We start from the raw sequence: 25,030 nt of genomic DNA on the forward strand, positions 1-25,030 counted from the left end.
CTGTACTTAATATAGTGCAGCAAAATAAATGCACACATAAATATCAGAAAAACAGATGTCTCTTATTAAGCCAGACATCAAGAATTGCAAAAATATAAAACAGGTTCACTCTTTTCACTATTTTTTTGAAAATAGTCATTTTTGTCAATAAATATAATTTACATCAACAGAGCACACTGGGATTCTCAGTATTTTAAAGTGTGAAAAGGATCATAACCAAAAATCTTTGAGGTCACCAGCCTAGATTAAATTGTTGAATCCAGTAAAGAATGGATTGTTGAGGTACAGGAGAGAGTTTAGAACCAAAGGAGATAATTCTTCAAGAAAGATGAAAAGAATTGAGATGCTCAGTAACTATTGTAGTTAAGGAATTAGCCTTTGATAAAAACAGGAAAACTTCCTTTATTGTAATAGGAAAGGAACAAATGCTGGATGTAAACTGTAATTATCACTGTTGGTTTGTTTACTCAAAGTATAAAGTGAGGTCACTAAGAATGAAGAAAGTAAAAAACTCTGAGAATGAGAGTTGTCAGAGTAGGCAAGTATTTACTAGAGAAATATGGCTGAGAATGATGTGCAGTATTGGATTGCCCTCTTGGATCTAACGTGACACCAATCTGTCTAGTTATAGGATTCTCCCCTTTAGTAATTTTTAGCTGTTAAGGTCCAAGGAGTGAAAAACTAGATGGCTGAATTCATTCAGCTTGAGTTTTGATGAGTTAAGTTCAAAAGGGCTCGAGAGACAGGGATTTAAAAGTATTTGCAAGGTAGTGGTTCTAAGGATGGGCTGTGGATTAAGTACAAAATAAGGACAGGAAGAATCTGTGGATAGGCTAGGATGGTGAGAAAGCAATAGGTTAAGAGGTTAGCATTTTAATTGAAGGAAGCTGGAAAGACAAGAGTTTTTTGAGGGTGCCTGGGTGGCTCAGTTGGTTGAGCATTCAACTCTTGATTTCTGCTCAGGTCATGCTCTCAGTCACGGGATTGAGCCCCGCCTCAAGCTGTGCTGGGCATGGAGTCAGCTTGATTCTTTCCCTCTCCCACTGCCCCCACACCTTGTGCTTGTGCACTCAAAAAAAAAAAAAAATGGACCTTTTAAATTAGAAATTTCCTGTTGGTGATAACAGTGTTCAAGGTACGTTATCCTGCAGTCAGTAAATGAAGAGAGGAACAGGTCACTGAAGATGAGAACTGGGAGGGGGGCGCCTGGGTGGCTCAGTCAGTTAAGCATCAACTTTGGCTCAGGTCATAATCTCGCGGTTCGTGGGTTCTAGCCCCGTGTCGGGCTGTGTGCTGACAGCTAGCTCAGAGCCTGGAGCCTGCCTTCAGATTCTGTGTCTCCCTCTCTCTCTAATGCTCCCCTGCTCATGCTGTCTCTGTCTTTCTCTCAAAAATAAAACATTTAAAAAATTCAGGGGGAAAAAAAAAGATAACTGGGAGGTCATGCATGGGTGTTGGGTATCATGAAGGGAATGAAAGGACGACCGTGAACCAGGTGCCAGAGCTTTCAGTGAATGAAAGGAATATATGACCAAGAGGTCAACAGAGGATAGCCGAAAGATCAGAAAGAAGGTGGCATAGCTAGAGTGTATGTGCCTCACAGGCGGGAAGTTTTATTGATTGGCTTCAGGGAAATGGTATGTTTCAGACTAGCTGGGTGTTTAAGGCGAGAGGAGTTAAGACCATAGAAAACTGCAAATTATAAAACCTAAGTTCAGAGGAATGAAAGATCTGAGGTGGAAGACAGGAGAAAGGTGGGGATTTAATTCTTATCAGTGGAATACAGTTATCAGTATTGGGATGAGAATTTGGATTAACACAGATGATCCAGAGACACTAGAGTTTTCAGTGTGTGACGAAGGTAAACACTGCTTTGATCTATGGTGGAAATAGTCCTGATAATTCTCAGAATGAGTTCTGCTGTCCTCTCCAATGCTTTGCTTATTGAGGTGGCCACTCTCAGAGCAGGGGCTGTATACACTGGTACAGAAAGTCAACAGCGTACTATTCCCTCACTCCATTGCAAAGGTATTAGTAGAGTCTTCCCTTTTTATAGGTTAAATAGAAGTATTAAATTTGACTCAGCTGGAACTAAAAATCTAAACTAAAAAGTATTCTCATGTTCATATAGTAAATACTCTCATTAAGATGAATAGATTTGGGGGCGCCTGGGTGGCTCAGTCGGTTGAGCATCCGACTTCGGCTCAGGTCATGATCTCACAGTTCGTGGGTTTGAGCCCCGCCTCGGGCTCTGTGTTGACTGCCAGCTCAGAGCCTGGACCCTGTTTCAGATTCTGTGTCTCCCTCTCTCTCTCTGACCCACCCCTCACCCTGTCTCTCTCAGAAATAAAAAAAAAAAAATTAAAAAAGAAGATGAATAGATTTGGTGTGTCTCAGTCCTTTGGCTGATGTCTTAAAATAGAACCCTGTTTTGGAGGTTTTCAAGTAATTTGCTTTCTTACATAGTTCAACTCCACATTTACTAAATGGAATATATCAGTGTTAGAAGGGATGACTGCTCCTCCTGAGTTTTAGAGGAGAAATGGAAGAAACTAGTCAATCAGAGTGAAGTAAAGGCTAAAATGAAATAAAAAGAGCTATACAGAGAATTATTAAGTCTGTGTAAGATGCTCAAGGAGAATTGGAGGAAGTTGCAGCATTTGGACTGATTCTTAGTGAATTAATATTTTCACAGGCAGATAAGGGTATTTGCTATCATGGGAGAGCCATAAGAGCGTGTTTTAAGACAAAAGCATGTGATATGCTGGGACAACATTAAATAAATTGTTGGGGGGGGGTGGGCTATACCACACAGCTTTGGAGGCTTCCTTCACCCATACCTTCAATCCACAGTAATTAGAAAAACAAGAGTTTTTGTTTTAACAGAAGACTTCGTGAATTTGTGTTGTTATTCTTGTGCAGGGGCCATGCTAACCTCTGTACAGTTCCAATTTTAGAATATATGCTGGCGGACCAAGCACAACAAAGGTTTTTTTAAACTGGCATGTCTTTTTTAGGAAAGTACCTCTGGCAGTGATGTAATAAGGGTAGATGGGTTGTGGACAAGTCAGAAAAAAAAGAATGCAAGATCAGTAGGCAGGAAATTTTGAAGGTCCATATAAGAGATGTTGGGGAAGTGTAGATATACAAGAATATAGTTGCAACAGAAACGATCTGGATGGAAGAGATATAGACTCAGTAAAGAAAGAATTTGACAAAGGCCATACTTGCAAGATGTAAGAACTAGAAAAGTGACTGGTTGTCTTAATAGAAGACTCTATTTGATTTTTTTCTTGACCTCAGTTATCAGTGTGCCTTGAAACATGAGGACGGGGGTGTAGGGGAGAGAAGGTACATGTTCTGCTTAATTGCTGCCATTGATAGATTTAACTTTTCATACAAAGAGAATAAAATTGTGTTCTAGACCATTTTAACTGGCTGCCTTGTTGGAAAACTTCTAAAGGATCTTGATTATTAGGTTTCCTGACACTTAGTAGGAGTGGGGACAAGGGCAGATGGGGAGTGGTAGAAGGGAACCTAGATAATCTATAGAAATCTTCCATATGAGAAAATGAAAATATAGAATGGTTTTACTTACATTAGAGCTATTTCACTAAAACCTTGGACCCTTCCTCCCGCCAAGTCTTAATCCAGCTAAACGCAGCAGGGAATTCTTTTAAGTATGGAAGGAATGAAAACACTAAAGTATGTATTTGTTTACTGGCTGTCTCCACCCTCAGAATGTAAGTTCCATGAGAATAGGGACTTTAGGGTTTCATCCTTCTGTCACCAGCTCTTGGACAAAATATGAGACATAAAACCGATTGTTAATAACCGGTAAGTGAATGAAAGAAATGGACTTTTAAAAACCCAAGAGAAGTTAGAGGGACTTGTGACAACTTTTAATGCCAGTTTTTCTGGGAAATGTTAAAATACTTTTATGAGTAAGAAACCTGTATATGTTAATATAGTAGTAAATTTTTAGAATACTTTTGGCAAAATTTTTAGATCTCTTCTATCCATTTGGTTTGTCAAATGTGCTTTAAAAAATATTGTAATGGAACTCTTTTCAGAGTTTTTATTGAAAACACATCTGTTTTTGTTTTTGTTCAGTTTTAATCGCTTGGATCTACCACCATATAAGAGTTATGAACAACTAAAGGAAAAACTTCTTTTTGCAATAGAAGAGACAGAGGGATTTGGACAAGAATGAATGTGGCTTCTTGTCTTGGAGGAGCTCTTGCATTTAAATACCCCAGCCAAGAAAAATTGCACAGATAGTGTATATAAGCTGTTGATTCTGTACAGTGAATTTTCTGAACCTCTCAAAGTATAAATGTTTTCCGTTCTTCCACAGAAATATGCAAAACAGTTCATCCTTTTCTATTTTATTTATTGTTTCCTTGAATTGACTGAATAGGAAAAAGATCATCCTTAAATTTTGAAGCAAGCAAGAGACTTTATTAAAAATAAGTATATATCTATATAAGCATATATGATAGCAGCTCTAGTTTTATAGAGCTCTGGGTATATTAAACGTGACAGCCGTTCATTCAAAAATAATCTGGATTTGCTTTACTTTGTTTCTATTATCCAGAGAAAAAAGAAAAAATTGCTTCATGATCTTCTCCCTTACTTAACACCTCCTGAGGGTGTTTAGTTGCATGGCTGTTCAGAAAGGTATTAAGGGCTTAGGCCAAATCTTATTTTGAGTATGTTAAAAAAATGCTGCTGGCTTTTCTGAAGACAGGCATTTGAACCTGTCAATTTGTTTTAAATAAATGTAATAGTTGAAAACTTTCCCTCTTTGCTACGTCACTAATAAAAGTAATGAATGAAACCCTAACTTAAATATAAGTCCCACACTAGATCCAAAGCCATTTAGTTTATCCTAGAGATTGGAAAGAATTCATTAAGCAGCAAAGAGGTTTGTTTACATGTTTACTTTGGGATGCTAGGTATTTGTGGAGTTAAAAAGAATCAGGTACTTATGTACTTTTGTTTTTAAATCTGTGATGTGCTTTAATTCATAGTAAATTGATGCGGTTTGATACTTAGGAACATATAATAAGGTAATGTGAACATTTTTGCTTTTGTGTTCAAAATTTTGGTTTTATAAAACTGGATGGACTGAAGAGTTGTATAAGCATTTGAACACTCAAATGAGTCTATTTTCTATTAGTGTTCGAATATCTTCATTCCTCTTAAATTCATGAAAATTTTATGATCTGAATTATATAAGCATATTAAAAAATCTTTTAGTTCCCCACCTCCCTTTTTACACAGATCATTATTTTTGTCCTAATAACTTTTTAATTTTTCATTATCAAGGGCATTTGATGAACTACAAAGATGTATAACAAATTAAAACCTGATGTGAATGATATTAATGCTATTTTAGCAAACTGGGCTTCCTTACTAATACAGAAATTTTAATTTCCATTTGTATCATTTCAATATGCAGTGTAAATTTCATTAAGTTTTTTATAACCATGGAACTGACATCTTACAATGTTATGTGTAACATATTTAACCGCTAAGTACATATGGAAAATACTAGCATACAATTTAATTTCCCTAAACAGTGTTGGTTTTGCCAAAATTTTATTTTTCTACATATTAGATTGTGTTCTGCACTTCAAAGTTCATAGTAAAGATGAAATAAAGGCAGTGATCCACTATGTTGAATAGACTCCTTTCCCAAATCCTAATCTGACACTGGCTATTTGGAAGCATAAAGAATTAAAAACAAATACTAACGTACATGACATTGTGTGACCAATCTTCAAAAGGGCTAAATTACACCATAGAAAGCACCACTGCTGAATGAATTTTGCCATGAGAGAAGTTCTCGAACATCAGTCAGTGGAGGTATGTGAGAATATCATTTAGCAGATTTGACTGAAGATAAGAGGCTTTCAGGGTGCTGATCCCCTCTCCTTGCTTCAGGTAAGAAATTATATCAGATGAGGCTACACAGAACCCACAAAGACCAAACCAGCTTTCTGAAGAAAGCTATTTGGGACAGAACTCATTAGGGCCTTCTACCTTTCATACCCAATTACATAAATCCAGGGCTAGAGGCAGGATTTATTACGTCTTGATTTATATATTCAGTGGCAGTGAGAGAAACCAAAGATGTAGGCCACCTCTCACCTTCTCCCCTGTCTTCCCATCCAGTCCTGTGCTGCACTAGACAGGCTCACTATCCCTGAAATGAAGAAAACAGGCAAAAGCAAGGAGGCTCAGAGACAAATTCCTATTATTTCATTTCAGCAACATTTACTAGCACCACCAAACTGAGCCTAGTGAATGGGTCACAGTCCAACAGTTTCTTTAATCAGATTAGCTGTCTTCCAAGGAAAGCAGCTACAAGTGTATTGTTTTTAGTACTTCCTAGACAGTTAAAGCTGAAAGAGTTAATAAACCTTTCATGCCTTACAGTCTTCAGTTAACCACCCCCCTCTTATCTTCAAAACTGGAGATGGTGGTACGTGTCAAAGTACCATTAGAAAATTTGGCTTTTGTTAAGAATGATCCTTGACTGGTAAGTTGCATCTGGACTGGGAAATCTCCAGATATTTGGTAGAAAAACATACCTTTGGATTTCCCAGAGATACCAGTAACTGCATGTCCCTTATGAGGTCCCTGAGCTGTCACCTGGGGAGATGATAGTTCCTGAAACTGTGTGGATGCTCTGCTACACAGACTGCTGCTGTAAGGTCGTTTTCTGAAAGGTAAGGAGTCCAAACATTGACCTGCTGACTAGCTGTGGTTCCTATCCTGTAGCCTTCCGAGTAAACTGGTGCCAATGAAGCCTTTTGCAGACTTTGAGTCTGAGTGTTTGGTTTAACTTAAGAAGATCCCCTGGTGGAACCTGCAGAAGCAAAAAAAAAACTTCTGGTTGAAATATGTAGATGAGAAAACAGAGGTCTTATAACACTCCCAAGTTTTCTTAATCTGTTGAACTTAAAAGCCAAACTTAAGGTATTAATTGGGGATTTGGTCTGTCTCAAGGGAAAAGCCCAGACCGTATCGGAGCAGCTTACAAAGGCTCCTTTGTACTGAGTGTATTCTCCTCAGTCACAGGACAAAACACTGTTTGTTCACTGGTCTCAGAAGGCAATGCAATGGACCAGAACAGGGCATTCATTAAAATGGCTTAATGACCCCTGCCAAAGTAATCCACCCCTCATATTTTTTTCTTTCCAAAAATGCCCAGGCGCACAGTCCAAAGTAAGTCCAAAGGCACACCATTTCATGGTGAATGCCACATGAAAGCAAAAAAATAAAAATAAAAAAATACCCTCCCATATAATGCAGTACCAAAAACATACACATCAAAAAGTGGGATCTCCTAAATTCCAAAATTTTTCTCCCTAATTTCAGCCAAGAACTCAGACAATACCATAAAACTATTTACTGAGAAAGTAAATCCTTTACCTATTCTCTTCCTCACAACTCCATAAGGTTGGTGTGTTTTTGCTTTTTCTTTGTTGTAGTGATGCTTGTAGGTAAGAGTGCATCTGAAAGAAGTCATTTTTACGAAGCCCGTAGCTAGTTCATAGTCTATGATTAAATGGGAAAATTTTGCTGACGGGTTAACAGAGCTTTCAGATTTCTTATAGAGTAGCCACTTTTCAAATCCGGATTTATTCTCAATCTTCAAAAGGAAAGTAACACATCCACAAGAAGAGGTAATTATAATCACCCATAGCCCATGTCTCCAATAGTTTTAGAAGATAATACCGCAAATATCTGTTCACATGCATGTGGGGAAATAAGCATCTCAAACTAGCAATCACGTCTGGAACACACACAAGAACACTAAGTGGGGACTGAACAGGAGAGAATAAATGGGGTCCTAAGGTTTTCCCCCAAAAGTAGTAGTAGGTCTCACTGTGGGTGAGGAAATGCCAAGAACCACTGAAAAACCTGGTGAATCAGACTCCTGGAAGTCAAAAGGTAGAGACAAAGTACACACAATCAGAATCTTAGGAACCGTACCACATCTTAGAGAAAGGAGCTTATCCCTTATTATTAGAAGATAATAGCTCTATAAATTAGGACCCAGCAACCGCACTCCTGGGTACAGATATAACTTGTACCGAACGTTCATAGGAGCCAAAGATTGGAAAAGGCCTAAATGCCCTTCAGTGAATGGTTAAATAAATGGGTACACCAAACACAGTGAAATATAATCAACAGTACAAAGGAATCAACTACTGACTAGATTTAGATGGATCTTAAAGGAATTAGGTCAAGTGAAAAAAGCCAATTCTCAAAAGATCACATACACTATGATTCCATTTTATAACATTCTTGAAATGACAAAATTATAAAGGACAGATTAGTGGTTGCCAGGATTAGGGATGGTGGTAAGGAGAGAAGGTGGATGGGTGTGATCACAGAATGATAGCACTAGAGTTCTTATGATTTGGTGGAACAGTTCAATAGCTTGATTGTAGTGTCAGCTAAAAATCTACATGGGACATAATTACATAGAACACACATACACAGGTGAGCGCATTTTGAAGTGAAATCTGAATCAGGTCTGTGGGCTACACCAATTTCCTGGTTTTGATATTGTATTATAGTTCTGTTACCTCTGGGACTGCTGTGCCTTCCCCTCCCCCCCCAACTTTCTATGAATCTATTATGATTTCAAAGCAAAAATTTTTAACAGTGCTATAAAATATCAGACCCCCTCTCCCAAAAGGCTTTGTTACTGAAAGACCTTCTCATTTCACAAAAACTACTTAACGGAAATTATCCTTGAACGAAACCCCTCACTTTGCATTTGATTACTTAGTACAACTGGTAAACACACACACACACCCCCCTTCAGAAAGTACTGAAAGTCCCTCTAATGAGAAAATTTCAGATGAAAATGCTCAAAACAAAAAATTTAACACACTATACTGATATGAGTTAAATATAAATAGATACAAAAAATCCAAATTAGAAATTTGAAAACTCAGAACTGCACCAACTACATGAAAATGTGAAATGCCTGCTGACTGGAATCAGGAGAAGAGATGGAAGAAAAACATCTGAGAAGGAATGTATCAGAGGAAGAAAACAAGGAACATGGAAGGGATAAGGGACATGGAAGACACAAATTCAAACAGCCAAGAAAATGAAACAAAGAAGTAAAAAGAAAAATCAGATAAGTATAAAAAAAATTCGGCAAAGATCTTCCATATAATTAAATCGTTGACAAAAAGGTGGAAAAGTGGTTGTCAAAGTGTGCTAAACAAATCTTCAATAAGGGACAATGGAAGAGGACTGGCCTCTTCAAAAAGTCAATGAATGATGTGAGAAAAAAATAAGATGGGAGAACTGTTCTAGATTTTTAAAAACTAAGGCAGAAAATCAAATGCAATGTATGATTGATTAGATCATCATTTTAAAAGTATAAGACATTCTGGGACATTAAGAAAATCTGAATATAGCTGGATATTAGATGTTAAAAGAATTACTGGTAGCTTTTTGTTGTGATAATGGGTTTTTGTTTAAACGATCTCCTTATTCTGAGACAACGCATGCTGAAATATCTAGGGATGGAATATGTTGTCTACAATTCCAAAACTTTAGAAATATGTAAATATATGAATATATACACAAATAAGTAAAATAAGTAAAATATAGCAAAAGATTAGCAACTGGAGATGAAGTTCTCAAGTTTGAACCTACACACATATCCTGCTTATATCCAGGATAACACAGAAACAGTCCAAACCCACAGAGTTCACCGTAACAATATAATTCCCAAATCCTTTGGGGAAAACCCACCTACACATTTACTCTTGATTTATCTAAGAAACACTCAAGAGCATCCTTTTTACAGAACAGCTCTGCAGTTGTGACATCCCAGCCTCCAGCCTCAAGCTGCACTGTCCTGCCTATTTAAAACCTCTTCATTTTCTATTTCACCTTTGAGTTCTGTGTTCCTTTCACCGCATTAGGGAATAGAATTTGGGTTTTGTCCAGTGACAAAAGTCAGTCCTCCACTTGTAAGTCTATGTCACGTTAAAAAAAGAAATCACTCCCATTTTTCCATTTTTTATCCTCTCCTGACTCGAGTTTTTTCCTTATGCGGGTTGGTTCCAAGATCCATCATTTAACTACTTTATACCAAGAACCCTCAACATCCTAATCTCCTAATTTTCACTGCACCTTCTCTGCAAGATCTCAACTTTGCATCAGTCCAACTGGACAGTGCACTCCTCCATGCCACCTCTTAAACAAAACTTTCTTTTCTTGATCTCCCATCTTCCCTTAGAAGTCTTAGACCACTTTGTGTTGCTGGTGTCCTAAGTGCACAATATCTCTGCCTCTGAACCAGGGAGATGTCATTACCACTCTTACGGCAATTATTTCTTTTGCCTTGTTACCTGTGAAGAATCTTAGGATTTTGTATATTTACTTTGTTAAATAGTCTCATTAAAGAAACTGAGAAAACAGCCATGGAACACGTTTATGGTTTATGTATTATTTATGTATTATCTTTGTAATGTGATGAAAAGGCAATGTTGTTTCTTAGATGTGCTTTCTTCTCTGACAGATTCTCATTTCTTGTCATTGAAACCTGTAAGCAACTGAGCAGCTTCTGTCTGTATCTAAAATGGAAAAATACATGTTATAAATAAACAGCACAACATAGATATCAACTTGTGAAATCCAAGTTCATAAGGTGGGCTATGGTTTGTTTCTAAACAAAACCAGGATAGCACATTGTAAAAATAAAATTTAACAGTGACTGGGTAAGGCTCTTCCACGTTAATATACATCCCTTGCCTTTTGTTTTAGAAATCTTATTTGACCTATCATGCATGTCAAACAGGAATAGGCAGCAAGAATTTAGACAAATTATGTTTTTAAAGAAGCTCTTATTTCATGTTTAATAGTGCCTTAATAGAAACCTATCTGCCTTAATTTATTGGAGATGTGTTACCTGTTTATCCTCCTCTGTGTGTGCTGGATAGTCCTTGGCTTTCATTAGCCAGAAGGCAGCAAGCTTTTTGTTGTGTAACTTCAAATATGTCTTTCCTAAAAGAAGCAAGTTTTTGCTGTAGAAGTTTGGATCCACTGTACAGAAGAAAGAAAAATTTATTTCAGATGACATACTATTGCTATTTTAAAGACTTAATTTTTTCAGTCTAAATTCCAATAATAAATTTGTGTGGTCAATAAAAGATGAGGCTAACTGAAATTCTCTTTTGTTCAACTATTCCTATCTCAGAAAAATACTAGTTAAAGTATCATTCATTCAGTGTCTATTATATGATGGGAGAAGTAACATGTAAAAAGAGCCTGGGCGGAGCTTCTAAACCAGAGACGTCCACAGAGAAAGGCTGCTCGGGACAACTGACCTGTAGAGTGAAACCTGGAGGATGACTGTAATCACTGAGGACTGTTTTAGCTCCATAAGACATGACCCTGTGTTTTTCCAACACCCGAAACCCTCAGTCTTCTAAGGCTCTGTTTCTACTTGGCAGTTATGCCTCTAAATCCCTCTGAGGAAATTTTATTCCCAAACTCATATTCATCATCTATAGAACTACCACCATAACAGGTTATCAGTGGAAGACAGTAACAGCCTATCGGAATGTATTACCCAGTTTAACATTCAGACTCAATTCTTTACAAGAAATTTTTTTTAAAAAATGCTTTACTGGGGCGCCTGGGTGGCTTAGTCAGTTAAGCGCCCGACTTTCGCTTAGGTCATGATCTCGCGGTTCGTGGGTTCGAGCCCCGCGTCGGGCTCTGTGCTGACTGCCAGCTCAGAGCCTGGAGCCTGTTTCAGTCTGTGACTCCCTCTCTCTAGCTGACCCTCTCCCGCTCATGCTGTCTCTCTCTCTCTCTCTCTCTCTCCTAGAAATAAAACATTTTAAAAAAATAGAAATAAAAAAAAAATGCTTTGCGGTCATAAAAGCATCTGAACAAGTCCGTAAGAGTAGGCTCTCTAATATAGTCTTTAATAGTCTTATGATTAAATTTTATAGAAATAAAATGGCAGTGGTCTTTTTGGTGTATTTGGTAACATATGCTTTATATCCTTTACTCTTCTAGTTTGTGCTATTAATATTAAAAAGGAAAAACTTAGGATGGGCTGGTGTCAGTTTTGTAGGGCTGGCCATTTATTGAAAGCAAGAGTGACATGAAACTCTTCACAAAAGAAGACAATATCTGCAACAAAACAAAAACTGGCCTCGTTTAAAAACAAGACTTCTTATTTAAGTGCTATCTGAAAGTTGCTAAGAAAGTAAATCTTGGGCGGAAAAAAAGACTTTAAATGTTTTTGTAATGTGACAGTCATTAACTGGACTTACTGTAATCATTTACAACATATACAAATATTGAATCCTTATGCTCTACACCTGAAACTAATGTAATATGTCAATTATGTCTCAAAAACTTTTTAAACATTTAAATAAATAAATGTTCCTAATCAGCTGTATAATATTGAATAAGACAGCTAACATGTCAAAGCCTCCTCTCAAAATGAAGGCTGAATTACATCAAAAAAAGGACCATTCCAGAACTGCAGCTCTAAATTCAGTAGCAACCTACTTCTTATTCTGGTGATCTTTACTGAATAAAGACTAAAAAAAATTTGATAAGCTCTAGTGCAAAGAGTAGTATTATGACCTGACTTCAGCTTAGGTCATCATCTCACAGTTCATGAAAACGTTTGAGCCCTGCAGTGGACTCTGTGCTGACAGCTCAGAGCCTGGAGCCTGCTTCAGATTCTGTATCTCCCTCTCTTTGCCCCTCCCTGGCTCGCACTCACTCTCAAAAATAAACATTAAAAAATGATAATAAGTAAACATTTCTGTTACATAATAAAGCATTTCTACAATTTTAACTGTATTAGTATGAGAAATTAAAAATGTTACCTTGCTCCGCCCTGTGAAAGTAGCCTAACGCCTGTTAAAAACACAACCCAAACATAATGAAAAGGATTATAACACAATCAATATTAAAAACATATTTTTTCAAAAGTCAGGAAGTAGATTAAAACATCTACAGGTCATTGACAGTGAGAGCTAACATAGCAAAACTGAACATATTATTAAATCATCAGAGCACAGATTATAGTATATGGACCACTTCTAGTAATAACCTGACTGCTGTTCAGAACTTGTACCAACCCAACATCAAGTGCAGAAGGGAAAAAACATCATATGCAGCTGAGCTATTCTGATCTTTCTCTTCTTAAATCATAATAGTCAATACCAGTAAAAACTTGATAAAATCAAAAGCTAAATTTACTCAGTGGTATACAGGTTGTACCAATAAATTTTTACAAGTCCTTTATTACTTAAGTTCCAACATAAAATGCTATTGTGAGTCTGAAACTTAGTTCCTTTTGTTCCATTTCAGCTGTTTTAATAATGTATTAATTGATTTCTTAGAAACATAATTTGTTATAGGAGAGCTGACAGTTATTTTCTTAGAATACATTCTTTTTAATAACAGTATTTCCCAACTATGTTCTAATTATTCAACTAAATATTTTTATATCAATTTCTACAGTATAACTTCCCAGATGAAAAAAATAGCTCCTTGTTATGGTACAGATACTATGGAAGCTTTTCCAGTGGTCTTATCTTTTTAATCTGAAAATTTTAGTGATGTTAACTCAAAATGTTTGCCCACAAATCCTTCAAATTTTATTTTTAACAAGAAAACAAAAGGCCTTGAAATATAAGAGTATGAACTTTTCAACTCCACTTTTTTTTAAAAAGTTGTAATTACTCTTCATACAAATCACTGCTTTCTTCTCCAGGTAAATGACTGGTAGTGTGTAGAACACGTACCTAAAACATGCTGAGCAACAGCTACTGAATTTCTTGTTATATTTTATGACTTTTATATGGTATACATTTCAAATAGAAAATGATAAATTTTAGCCATGAGCTATTATAGCGAACAACACACCAGAGTCATCAGGCACTCACCTAAAGAAAAAAAACCACTCACCAGTCATAGATTATAAGTATTAAGCCTTTGTGATAAGACAGTTGCATTGGATGGTTAGAAACGTGCTCAAATGCCTCACTGATCAGAGCTCCAGATCTGGACACTGTAGAATGGCACTGCAGTTAAGAAATCAGTACTAACTTAACAAAGGGACAGCACACTACCTCCTCATAGGTTGAGCTAGGAGGAGTTGCAAACAGCATTTTAGCAATTCTTCTTTGATACCAAGGCATTTCAGCAAATGTATAACACCTATAGAGAAATAAAATAACATATATACATCTGAAATGCACCTTTTTCTCTTAAGATAACTAAGCATCTTAATATATAAAACATGTCTTCTCCTGTTGTATGTTTAAACAATGTGTACTTTACATAATTAATATCCAGTAGCTTAATATTCCTACTAAATTACCCAGAGACTGATTTATATTGCTCCATCAATTAGGGTATATTTTGTGATGATTAATACAAATAGTAAGCAATAGTACTAGTAATGATAACACAGCATTCATCATTAAGTGCTCACTTTGTTTTAGGTGCTAGGTGATTATCTCTCATCCACTCCTTACAAGTACTAAATGAGTCTGGATCATTACCCCTATTTTTTGCATAAGAAAGACTCAGAGAAGTTTTAAAAAAATGACAAAACCATGGGGCTCTGGGTGGCTCAGGTCATGATCTCACTGGTCATGTGTTCAAGCCCCATGTCGGTCTCTGTGCTGACAGCTTGGAGCCTGGAACCTGCTTCGGATTCTGTGTCTCCCTCTCTCTCTGCCCCTCCCCCAGCTCACGCTCTCTCAAAAAAGTTTAAAAAAAAAATGACAAAACCAAATATGATATGCATAAGTAACAATAGCAGAAAACAACTTAAGTCTGCCAATTTTAAAAGAGTGAGGCAAATGATTAACATCCAAAGATCTTGACAATTTTCTGACAGAAGCAGGGAAAAAAGTGCTAGATCTCTGACTATGGTCTCAACTCCTTGAGGTAGACTTGTATCTCATTCATGTTTACTCCCTAGCATCTGACTTAGTGACTGTCTCCATTATCATTAGTCCTTTGTAAGTGTTTTGTTAGTTTAATACGGCCCTGAAGGATATTTAACTTTTTAACAGAGTGTGATATAAAGTTGTTTACACCAAAAAGAAGACAATAAAATATTCAGATCTGCAGACTACACCCAAAGAAAACATGGCAAACCTGTCTCAAGAAAAACTCTTAAATCAGCAAGCATTTAAACAGACTGGTGTATGTTCATGCCAGCAAAATAATGTTATACATTAGATAAATAGAAATATACTGAAAGTCACAATTATATTGTTCAGGTGAATCAGACTGTACTTTATACACCTTGAAGATGCAAAGACCCTCTTAGGGCATCAAACTGTATGCTATATATAATTACATTAATCTAATTTCATTTGGTCTGGTAAGAATAATCTTTCCCAACAAAAGGAATTTCAAAGTCTAGTGAGAAGTTTTAATGCCTTTTTCATCTTAATAGTTGCTTCTAAATGATCTGAATAACAATGGTTAACACAATTACAAATTTAGTACTTTCTAATAATGCATCACAACTGCTAGTTAATATAATGAATTAAATACTCATGAATGTCAAAAACTTTTAATATTTTATATCTTGTTTCATATACTACAAAATAAGATCATACTAAATACCAGTGAAATATTTACTTAAGAAATTACTTACCAAATACCCATAAGGTGAATGGAGGTAGCATCTTTTGGGTTCAGTTCAATTGCTTTCTAACAAGTAAAAGAAGGTAAATCATATCTGTGTTCTAAACACAAATAATGCTTGCGTTTCAGCAAACATAAAGCCATGATTTAAAAAAAAATGGCAACCCTGAATTTCAATCCTTCTAGAATAATCAATATCAGCTTTTTCCCTCTTGATTTTTTAATTTGGTTAAGTTCATTTCAATACACTGTTAATGACTTCTATTAAAGTTTCTGTTTTATATAGTTTGGCAATAAATCCGGATAGGATTTGTCAATATGAGAAAATTCATGAAATCTGTATATCAATCTCATTTTGAAAACAATCTATAGTTCTCAATGTTTCTTCTAAATTAGAAGAAAAATAAATACGGAAGTTCTTTTTGGCAAGTTCTATATGAATACTGGATGAAATAGCATTCTTTCCTAAAATAAGAAAAAAGTACATAATAATTTTACCAAGTCTCTTCCTGTATTTATATTTTATTCAACCTCCCCATTTATCCTTAAAAAAGGAAAAATGCTAGTCACAGAATTTATTAGTAAAATAATTATATGCAGTGTAAAATATACTGAAAAAGTTTCCCTAATTTCTATTTACTATGTGAAAGTCTTATGTAAATTAATGTAAAGCATAAACTACAGAACTTTAACCAAACTATTCCTTCTTTTTTCAACTATTCTGTTGAAAGCTACTAAGACCATCTCAGATTAATGTTAATCTTATTAAAAATAAAAGACCATTTTTAAAAAATTGAGACCTTCTATCTTAAAACCCACATTTTCACTTTCAGCTAATAACTGTGAGATACACATTTTAAAATATTTGTAACTGTTTACCAGTGTGAACTCTGAAGCTAGACTGCCAGAGTTCAAATCACAGCTCAATGACTTCTACCTTTTTGACCTTGACAAGTTCTCTCTTCTTCCCATGCCTGAGTTTGCTGTTTTATAGAATTGAGAGAATAATATACCTAGGGGAATTTAATTTTCTTATGGAAGGGGTTGAGAGGGACTACTCCTTAAGTAAACTCTTTCTTTTATAATTTTTCCTGTCATTAGTTTAAGTGTTTTCCAAAACCATCCAAAGATAGGGGTGCTTGGCTGCCTCAGTCAGCGGAGCATGCAACTCTTGATCTTGAGGGCTGTGAGTTCAAGCCCAACGTTCGGTGTAGAGATTGCTTAAAATAGAATCTTTTATTTTTCATTTTTTAATGTTTTATTTATTTCTGAGAGAGAGACAGCATGAGCAGGGGAGGGTCAGATAGAGAGGGAGATAACAGAAATCTGAAGCAGGCTCCAGGCTCTGAGATAGCTGTCAACACAGAGCCCGATGCGGGGCTCAAACCCACAAACCATGAGATCATGACCTGAGCCAAAGCCAGACGCTTAACTGACTGAGCCACCCAGGCGCCCCTAAAATAAAATCTTTAAAACAACAACAACAATCCAAAGATAGTAATTCCTTCTGGCTTTAGATATAATAATGGAATTAGATATAATAGTATAAATGATCTTTTTAGTATGTAAATACTAAACATTATCATTTTTTAAATATACTTAACACATACATGTATGAAACTTGCAAAGCATTGGTTTTTTTAAAAATATAGTCTTTTCTGGGGCGCCTAGGTGGATCAGTTGGTTAAGCATCCAACTTCGGCTCAGGTCATGATCTCGCAGTCTGTGGGTTCGAGCCTGACATCGGGCTCTCTGTGGACAGCTCAGAGCCTGAAGCCTGTTTCAGATTCTGTGTCTCCCTCTCTCTCTGCCCCTCCTCAGCTTGTGCTTTGTCTCTAAAAAAAAATTTTTTTTAAATATATAGACATTTCTGTTTCCATTAATATAATTTTCTGCAATTTTTCATTTTTCATATTGAAGTTATTTGCCACATATGTCTACATCCTATGGCACAAAATAATTTAGGCAATTTATGTAATGCTACTGAGCAAATTATGGCATTTTATTGAATCTAAGATACTATGAAAGTTACTATTATTATTATGTGTACCACTAAAAAGAAAAAAGCACTGGCAATTATTAGATATCATTGACTATAATAATGTAATCTGATTTCAAAGTTCTTAAAATGTGAAAAATGTTGCATATTATTAAATGGGAATATATACACTTATATGCAAACACACACATATATACTATTGATTCCTGAATAAAAAGCTAGGTATCCTTTACTAGTCCAATGTTCCTTTCTACTACCCATTATATAAACTAGGAATTGAGACTATAACTATAAAATTCAGAAAGGCTATTAAACAACTTATCTAACATTCTCCCCATGTAGGTTTTTCATCATATTCTCTCCCTTTGTATTTTTGCAATGGTCTAAAATATCAAAAGACAAAAAAAATATGCTGGGATTTTAGTGTTTCTTGGGAGATTTTTGTTTAGTTTTGTTTAGGACAATGAGGTAGTGTTTACGCCCATCATGAAATATACAAACTTCTAGAGAATATCTGACATCTAAAGAGCTTCCTATAAAATAAGTAACTGGAAATTTTAAAACACAAAATACACACACACAGATAATACTGTTAACAGTACTATTCTATTGGGAGGGGTTTGTCAATTGTGTTAGATTGTTAGACAAGACCACACCTCTGGGCATTCAGGATCTTGTATAGCTCCCTCCCACAAACTCTTGTCTTGGCCATATGACTAGTTTCGGTCCACAGGACTTTACCAAGTGTGATACGAAACAGAAGCCTGATAAGTCTACACACTGGAATTTTACCTTAGAATGCTCATTCTTAGAAGCCAGCTACCATGCTGTAAAGAAGCTTGGGCTAAACTACTAAATAATATAAAGAAAAGTGGAGAGAAACTGTTACTTAATAGGCTATCTTGTGCATTCCTGTCCCAGCTGAAGACAGAGTTGAACGCAGCTGTCTAAATGACCTCAGCTATACCAAACAGATCAAAGCGCTACTACAGAATAAACCCACAAAAATTTGAGAAATAAGCTGTCACTGCTCTAGGCCTTTAAGTTTTAGGGGGCTTGCTATACAACAACAGATAAGTGAAATAGAAATTTATTCAAAAAGTAATGACTTAAAATTCATCAGTACCTCAAAATGCTCCTTGATAATGTAAGCATTTGCAATTTTAGCCTTGATGCCTTCATAATCTCCAACATCACTAATACAGATTGCATACCACTAAAGAAAGAAAAAAACATGTAAGAATAATAATACTCCGTAATATTCCATTCAATACAAGAAAAAACATTTATTCTTCAATACTCATTCTCATTCAACAAAAAAATTAGTAATCATAAAAACTGAGTAAAATATATGGTCATATACAAAGGAAAGCAGACATAGACCTTAAGGAACTCAAGGACAGGACATGTTTATAGAGAACAAGGTAAAGAATACAGAGCCTAAGGAAGTTTTCAACCCACTGAGCCACCCAGGCGCCCCCTTAAGGAAGTTTTCAATACAATGAGGAGGTAATGACTCATTTTATAACTGAAGAATAAACTTTTAAATATTTTCAGTTGAATAACTACCATTTTATTTTCTTATCCTCTTTTCTACGAGCTGCCTCTTGTCCCACATCTGCACTGTTCTAGTAATAAGAGCCACATTTGTCAATTGTGATGTTGCTCCCATAGCTACAGATGGGACAACACACCCAAACTGAGACAATCTGAGTTTTATCCCTAAGGACTAAATCCAAAATATCCAAGCTTCATAAATTCAAGTGGTGTAGAAAGTCACACGACTTAGACTGAGAAAAAAGAGTTTGCAGAGAAAAAGATCTGCAGGTAACAGCAAAGAGAAAAGACAAACCTCAGAGCAATCGAGCCAGTTTTTCCTGAACCAAAAGCACCCCACGTTTAGGTACTGTGAAAGACAGTAGTTTCTAATAAAAAAATCCCCCCTTTTTGTTTGAGCTTATTTCTGTGGGGTTTTAAGAATTATAACCACAAAGACTTTAACTAAAACTAACTTCTGTTTAAATCTATTCTCTGCCAAAATCTTGGTAAGTTTATTGAAAATTAAAAAGTATAATCTAAAACACAACATACATGTATATGCACACACACACGCGCTCGCGTGCGCACACACACACACACATATGCCCTCTATAGGCTATGCTCACTTAATCTCCACTAAGTTACCCAGCTGCCCAAATCTAACTGACTAGAAGGGTTATACGGGGTTTCAAATTTGCTGTTCTGACCTTCTCCCACATTATCAGGACTGGATAAAAACACCTTCTCTTATGTATCTCACTATCTTCTATATGCAAAGCAAACGTAAGCTTATGGATGAATCCTAAACATTCTTCCCTGATTAGACTGGCAGTATCTTGAGATTTTTAACATATGTTAAAGATGTATCACAATAACAGCACAATGAGCAGTTATTAACACATGAAATGTTATATCACTTGATGTGGACTATAATTTAAAGATGTATACTACAAACCTTAAAGCAACCACTGAAACAACATGCCACAGAGTTATAGCCATTAAGTCAATGAAATAAAACAGAATCCAAAAAATGATCAATAAAAAAGAAGGAAGAAAAAGAAGATGAACAGATGAAATACAAAGATAGGAAATTTATACCCCAAAATATCATTAATCACATTAAATGTAAATGGTCCAAAACCCCAAAGGAAAAACAGACTGTCAAGCTGGATTAAAATTAAGAAAGACTGAGAGTGATGTAAGTGAAAAAGGCAAAGTAAAGAACTCTGAATTCTGCTTCTCCATAAAAGCACTGAAAACAAAAATGAGCAACGACTATCAAAATCAACTCTTTTTTGGAGCTCTCAAATTAACCTAAAGCTTGCAGTGACCTGAGAATGCTTATTCAAAGTATCAGATTATTCCTAGTGAGAAAAATGAACTTTGTGCTGTTTTATCTTACTCTGGTCCCATCCCACACTCCCAATCTCAGCAGGAGCTGTAAAATAGCCTGCCATTCCTGACACCAGAGGGAACAGAACAGAGCTCATTCATGGAGAATTGTAATCATTTGTTCTGACCTGTTTGGTGGCTCCCTGGGAGACTGGCCTTGTACTTATTTCACCTAACTTGAAAGGCCCTAGTGATAAAACTATCTCTGGGGTGGGGATGGGGGGGAGGGGAGTGGATGAGGGGAGGGGCATTTGCTGAAAACATTTATAGACTAATATCTTAGACTGCTGCTGTCTCCAGCAAATAAACTAATGAAAAGCCCGCGAGAAAAGGCTAGGGAAAGAGATGTCCGTAAGGGCTCTTAAAAGGTTGAATAAAGAAAAACCAAAAGAATATTTCATAACATTTGAAAATTATGTTGAATTCAAATTTCAGTGCTCATAAACAAAGCTTTACTAGAACACAGTCATACTCATCACTTACGCACTGACTGGCTGCTTTTGCTCAACAATGGCATAGTTGAATTGTGATAAGAGATCATATGTGATACTTTAACTGATTCTACCTGCTGCTCCATACACTGCAAATCACAGCGATAGGGTTATAACCTGAAAGCATTTGGAGTGCCACATATATGCCATACCACGATACTTTATTTTTAGTACCAATGCATAGGTCAAAGGAAGATAAAATGGACTTCAAGTGTCATGCTTTGAAAGCATAGTAAAATATGAATTATTTTGTTACTGAATTAAATGGCAAAGCATTTTGCTTATTATGCAGTAACACCACAGCCAAAATCAAAACTAAAACAAACATTCCAACATATCCCTGAAAATCCAAAAAAGATACACATGTTCAAAAACGTGTGCATGCTTAGGAGAGATCTGAGAAGGCCCTAAGCCAAGGCACAGCTTAAAACTGCCCAGCTAAGGGCTAAAGGTATGTCCCAACACAAACAGAAAGGCCCATGAACAAGACTAGAAAACATTTTGGCTCCAGATATTTTATAAAATGTCTGCCCAATCATTAGGTGACTAGTAAATTGAGAGAGCAGAGACTTCTGTGGTTACATATGACAAAGAATACAGACTTTACAGAATAGAATTTGGCCAGGAAGTTACCAAAGAAAAACAACATGAGCACCTGGCTGGTTCAGTCAGTTGAGCATGCAAGCCTTGATTTTGAGGTTTTGAGTCTGAGCCTCATGTTGGATATGGAGATTACTTAAAAATAAAATCTTAAAAAAAAAAAAAGAAAGAAAGAAAAAAAACAAATACTAAAAGCATCAACAAATTCTGGGAAAGAAGAAAATCTGATTTCCAGATTTACCATTTTATAATAGTTAACCTGTCCAGTTTTCAACAAAAAATTTACAGGGCATGAAAAACATAAGAATGTATAACCCACATACAGGAGGAAAAAAAATCAAAGGAAACTATCTGAAGAAGCTCACATGTTGGGCTTCCTATGTTCAACAAGGAGATTATGTCTAAGAACATGTCTACTAAGAACAATGTCTCGACAAATAAGAGAATTATCAACAAAGAGACAGAAATAATAAAATGAAATCAAATAGATACTTTGGAGGTGAAAAAGTACAATAAATGAAATAAAAAAATATACAACATTGAATTAAGGGCTCAACACTGAATTAAGGGCTCAACAGAAGAATCAGCTAATCTGAAGATATCAGGTCAATTAATATTACACTCTATAAGAGACAGAAAGTAAAAAGAAGGAAGAAAAATAAACACAGTCTCAGAGGCCTGTGAAAAACCCACATATCTGCCAAAATACACAGAAGAGGAGAACCAGTAGGAGAGCCGAGAAGAGAAATGGAGTAGAATGAATATTTAAAAACTTACATGCCAAGGGCTTCTATACTTTGATGAAAACAAAGAACCCCAAATAAGATAAATTTAAGAGATCCACAACCAGAAATAGCAGAATCAAACTGTTAAAGATAAAAACAAAGAGATGATCTTGAAAAGAGCGGGAGGGAAGTGACTTGTCATGTACAAAGGGTCCTCAATAAGATTAACAGCCAAATCAGAAACCATGGACACCTGCCTTAATCTGCTTGTCCTTTTAGAACAAAACACTAGAGTGGGCAGCTAAAACAACAGAAATGTTATTACTTATCATTTCTGGAGGCTGGGAAGTCCATGATCAAAATGCTAGCTGACTGTGTCAGAATACAGGGATGGGCGCAGAGACCTATAAAAGCAAAGTTGGTATACTACTGAAATTAAGTTAACATCCAATCTGAACTTGGTTATTACAAATTACGATGTTCTTGGAATTCCTCAGGATAACTATAAAAGTGTAACTCAAGGGGCGCCTGGGTGGATCAGTCAGTTAGGCATCCGACTTCAGTTCAGGTCATGATCTCACAATTCGTGGGTTCGAGCCCCGCGTCAGGCTCTGTGCTGACGGCTAGCTCAGAGCCTGGAGCCTGTCTTCAGATTCTGTGTCTCCCTCTCTCTCTGACCCTCCCCTGCTCATGCTTGTCTCTTCCTGTGTCTCTCTCAAAAATAAATAAAAACATTTAAAAATTTTTAAAAAGCATAACTCAAAATATATAGTATAAGAAATAAACGAATGAAAATGGTACAACATAGGGGCGCCTGGGTGGCTTAGTCGGTTAAGCGTCCGACTTTCGCTTAGGTCATGATCTCGCGATTCGTGAGTTCGAGCCCCGCGTCGGGCTCTGTGCTGACTGCCAGCTCGGAGCCTGGAGCCTGTTTCAGAGTCTGTGACTCCCTCTCTCTCTGACCCTCCCCTGCTCACGCTGTCTCTCTCTCTCTCCTAGACATAAATAAAACATTAAAAAAAAAATTAAAAAAAAAAAAAAGAAAATGGTACAACATAATAAATCTATGGAATAGTAAATAAAGGACACTAATGGAGAACTTAAGAAACAAAAGATCAAAAACAAATAGCAAAATTGCAAAAGAGTTTCTTATTGTCAATTTTTTTGTAAATGAGTTAAACTCTCCAATTAAAGGACAAAGATTAGTAGAATGTATTAAAACACATGATTCAACTATATACTGTCTACAATACAATTTAGATTCAGAGGTATATAGGTTTAAAGTAAAAACAGGGAAGTTTTAGGGCATCTGGGTGGCTTAGTCGGTTAAGCATCAGACTTTGGCTCAGGTCATGATCTCACAGTTTGTGGGTTTAAGCCCTATATCGGGCTCTGTGCTGCAGTTCAGAGTCTGCTTCAAATTTTGTTTCCCTGTCTTTCTGCCCCTCCCCAGCTTGTGCTCTCTCTCCAAAATAAATGAACATTTACCAAAGAAACCCGAAAAAACAGGGATGTTTTATCACATAAACCATATTCACAAGAGAGCTGAAGAGATATTAATTAGAATTAGATAATGATCAAATATCAGACAAAATAGACTTTAGGATCCAAATTGTTACATGAGAGACAAAGAAAAACAGTATCAAGGGCACGAGGGTGGCTCAGTCGGTTAAGCGTCAGACTTCAGCTCAGGTCATGATCTCACGGTTTGTGGGTTCGAGCCCCGCGTCGGGCTCTGTGCTGACTGCTAACTGGGAGCCTGGAGGCTGTTTCAGATTCTGTGTCTCCCTCGAATCTCTGATCCTCCCCTGCTCATGTTGGCTGTCTCTCTCTCTCTCTCTCTCTCTCTCAGAAATAAATAAAACATTAAAAAAGAAGAACAAAAAAAGAAAAAGTTTCAAGAACATATAAAAATTATAAACAAATATATGTATACCGAACAACCGAGCCCCAGAATAAAAAAAGCGACAACTGACAGACTTGGAGGTAGAAAGAGGCAATTCAACTATAATGGTTTGGGACTTCAATAATCCACTTCCAAGACTAGATAGAACTAGTCAGAAAAGCAACAAACAGAAGACTCAAACAATACTATATACTAATTAAACCTAGAACACATCTACAGAACACTCTACCCAACACCAGCAGAATATGTATTCTTCTCAATTCACATGGAATATTTTCTAGGATAGACAATATAGTAGGCCATAAAAAAGCCTCAAATTTTAAAAGACAGAAACCAAAGTATGTTCTCTGACCACAGTGAAATGAAAATGGAAATTAATAAAAGAAAATTTGGATGATTCACAATTGTCTGGAAATTAAAAAGATACATTCCTAAATAACACATTCAAATAAGAAACACAAGAAACTATTTTAAAGTCCCTAAGAAAAAAACAGCATAACAAAATTTGTGGGATTCAGCAAAGTTGTATTCAGAGGGAAACATAGCTGTAAATGGCAACCTTAAAGAAAGAGATCAAGATAGTGGTTGGGTGGCTCAGTTTGTTAAGCATTCCACTCTTGTTTTTGGCTCAGGTCATGACCCTGCAGTTTGTGGGTTTAGGAGCCCACTTGGGAACCTTTCTCTCCCT

The 25,030-nt window shown here is 36.2% G+C and overlaps 2 protein-coding genes and 1 pseudogene across 7 annotated transcripts in view; 1 reads left to right on the forward strand and 2 right to left on the reverse strand.

Annotated features, from left to right (window-relative positions):
• The window catches only part of WWP1 (WW domain containing E3 ubiquitin protein ligase 1), a 137,783-nt gene extending 132,102 nt beyond the window's left edge, over positions 1 to 5,681 (forward strand). For all 4 annotated transcript variants that reach the window (XM_039223456.1, XM_039223455.1, XM_039223458.1 and 1 more), the window contains one exon: positions 4,114 to 5,681. In XM_039223456.1, the coding sequence (XP_039079387.1) occupies positions 4,114 to 4,213 (100 nt within the window). In that variant the 3' untranslated portion in view covers positions 4,214 to 5,681. The remainder of the gene's footprint in view (positions 1 to 4,113) is intronic.
• LOC120225217 lies at positions 2,882 to 2,981 on the reverse strand (annotated as a pseudogene).
• Positions 5,682 to 10,468: 4,787 nt separating the features above from the next.
• RMDN1 (regulator of microtubule dynamics 1) overlaps positions 10,469 to 25,030 on the reverse strand; it is a 52,049-nt gene continuing 37,487 nt past the window's right edge. For 2 of the 3 annotated variants that reach the window (XM_039223460.1, XM_039223463.1), the window contains exons 5-10: positions 18,816 to 18,905; positions 15,701 to 15,756; positions 14,154 to 14,241; positions 12,903 to 12,933; positions 10,958 to 11,091; positions 10,469 to 10,622 (exon numbers count right to left, since the gene is read on the reverse strand). In XM_039223460.1, coding sequence (XP_039079391.1) covers positions 10,572 to 10,622; positions 10,958 to 11,091; positions 12,903 to 12,933; positions 14,154 to 14,241; positions 15,701 to 15,756; positions 18,816 to 18,905 — 450 coding nt within the window. In that variant the 3' untranslated portion in view covers positions 10,469 to 10,571. The remainder of the gene's footprint in view (positions 10,623 to 10,957; positions 11,092 to 12,902; positions 12,934 to 14,153; positions 14,242 to 15,700; positions 15,757 to 18,815; positions 18,906 to 25,030) is intronic. The other variant, XM_039223462.1, reaches the window with a different exon arrangement.

Source organism: Hyaena hyaena, unplaced genomic scaffold, assembly GCF_003009895.1.
Source record: "Hyaena hyaena isolate Hyena2069 unplaced genomic scaffold, ASM300989v1 scaffold_1352, whole genome shotgun sequence".
Lineage (NCBI taxonomy): Eukaryota > Metazoa > Chordata > Mammalia > Carnivora > Hyaenidae > Hyaena > Hyaena hyaena.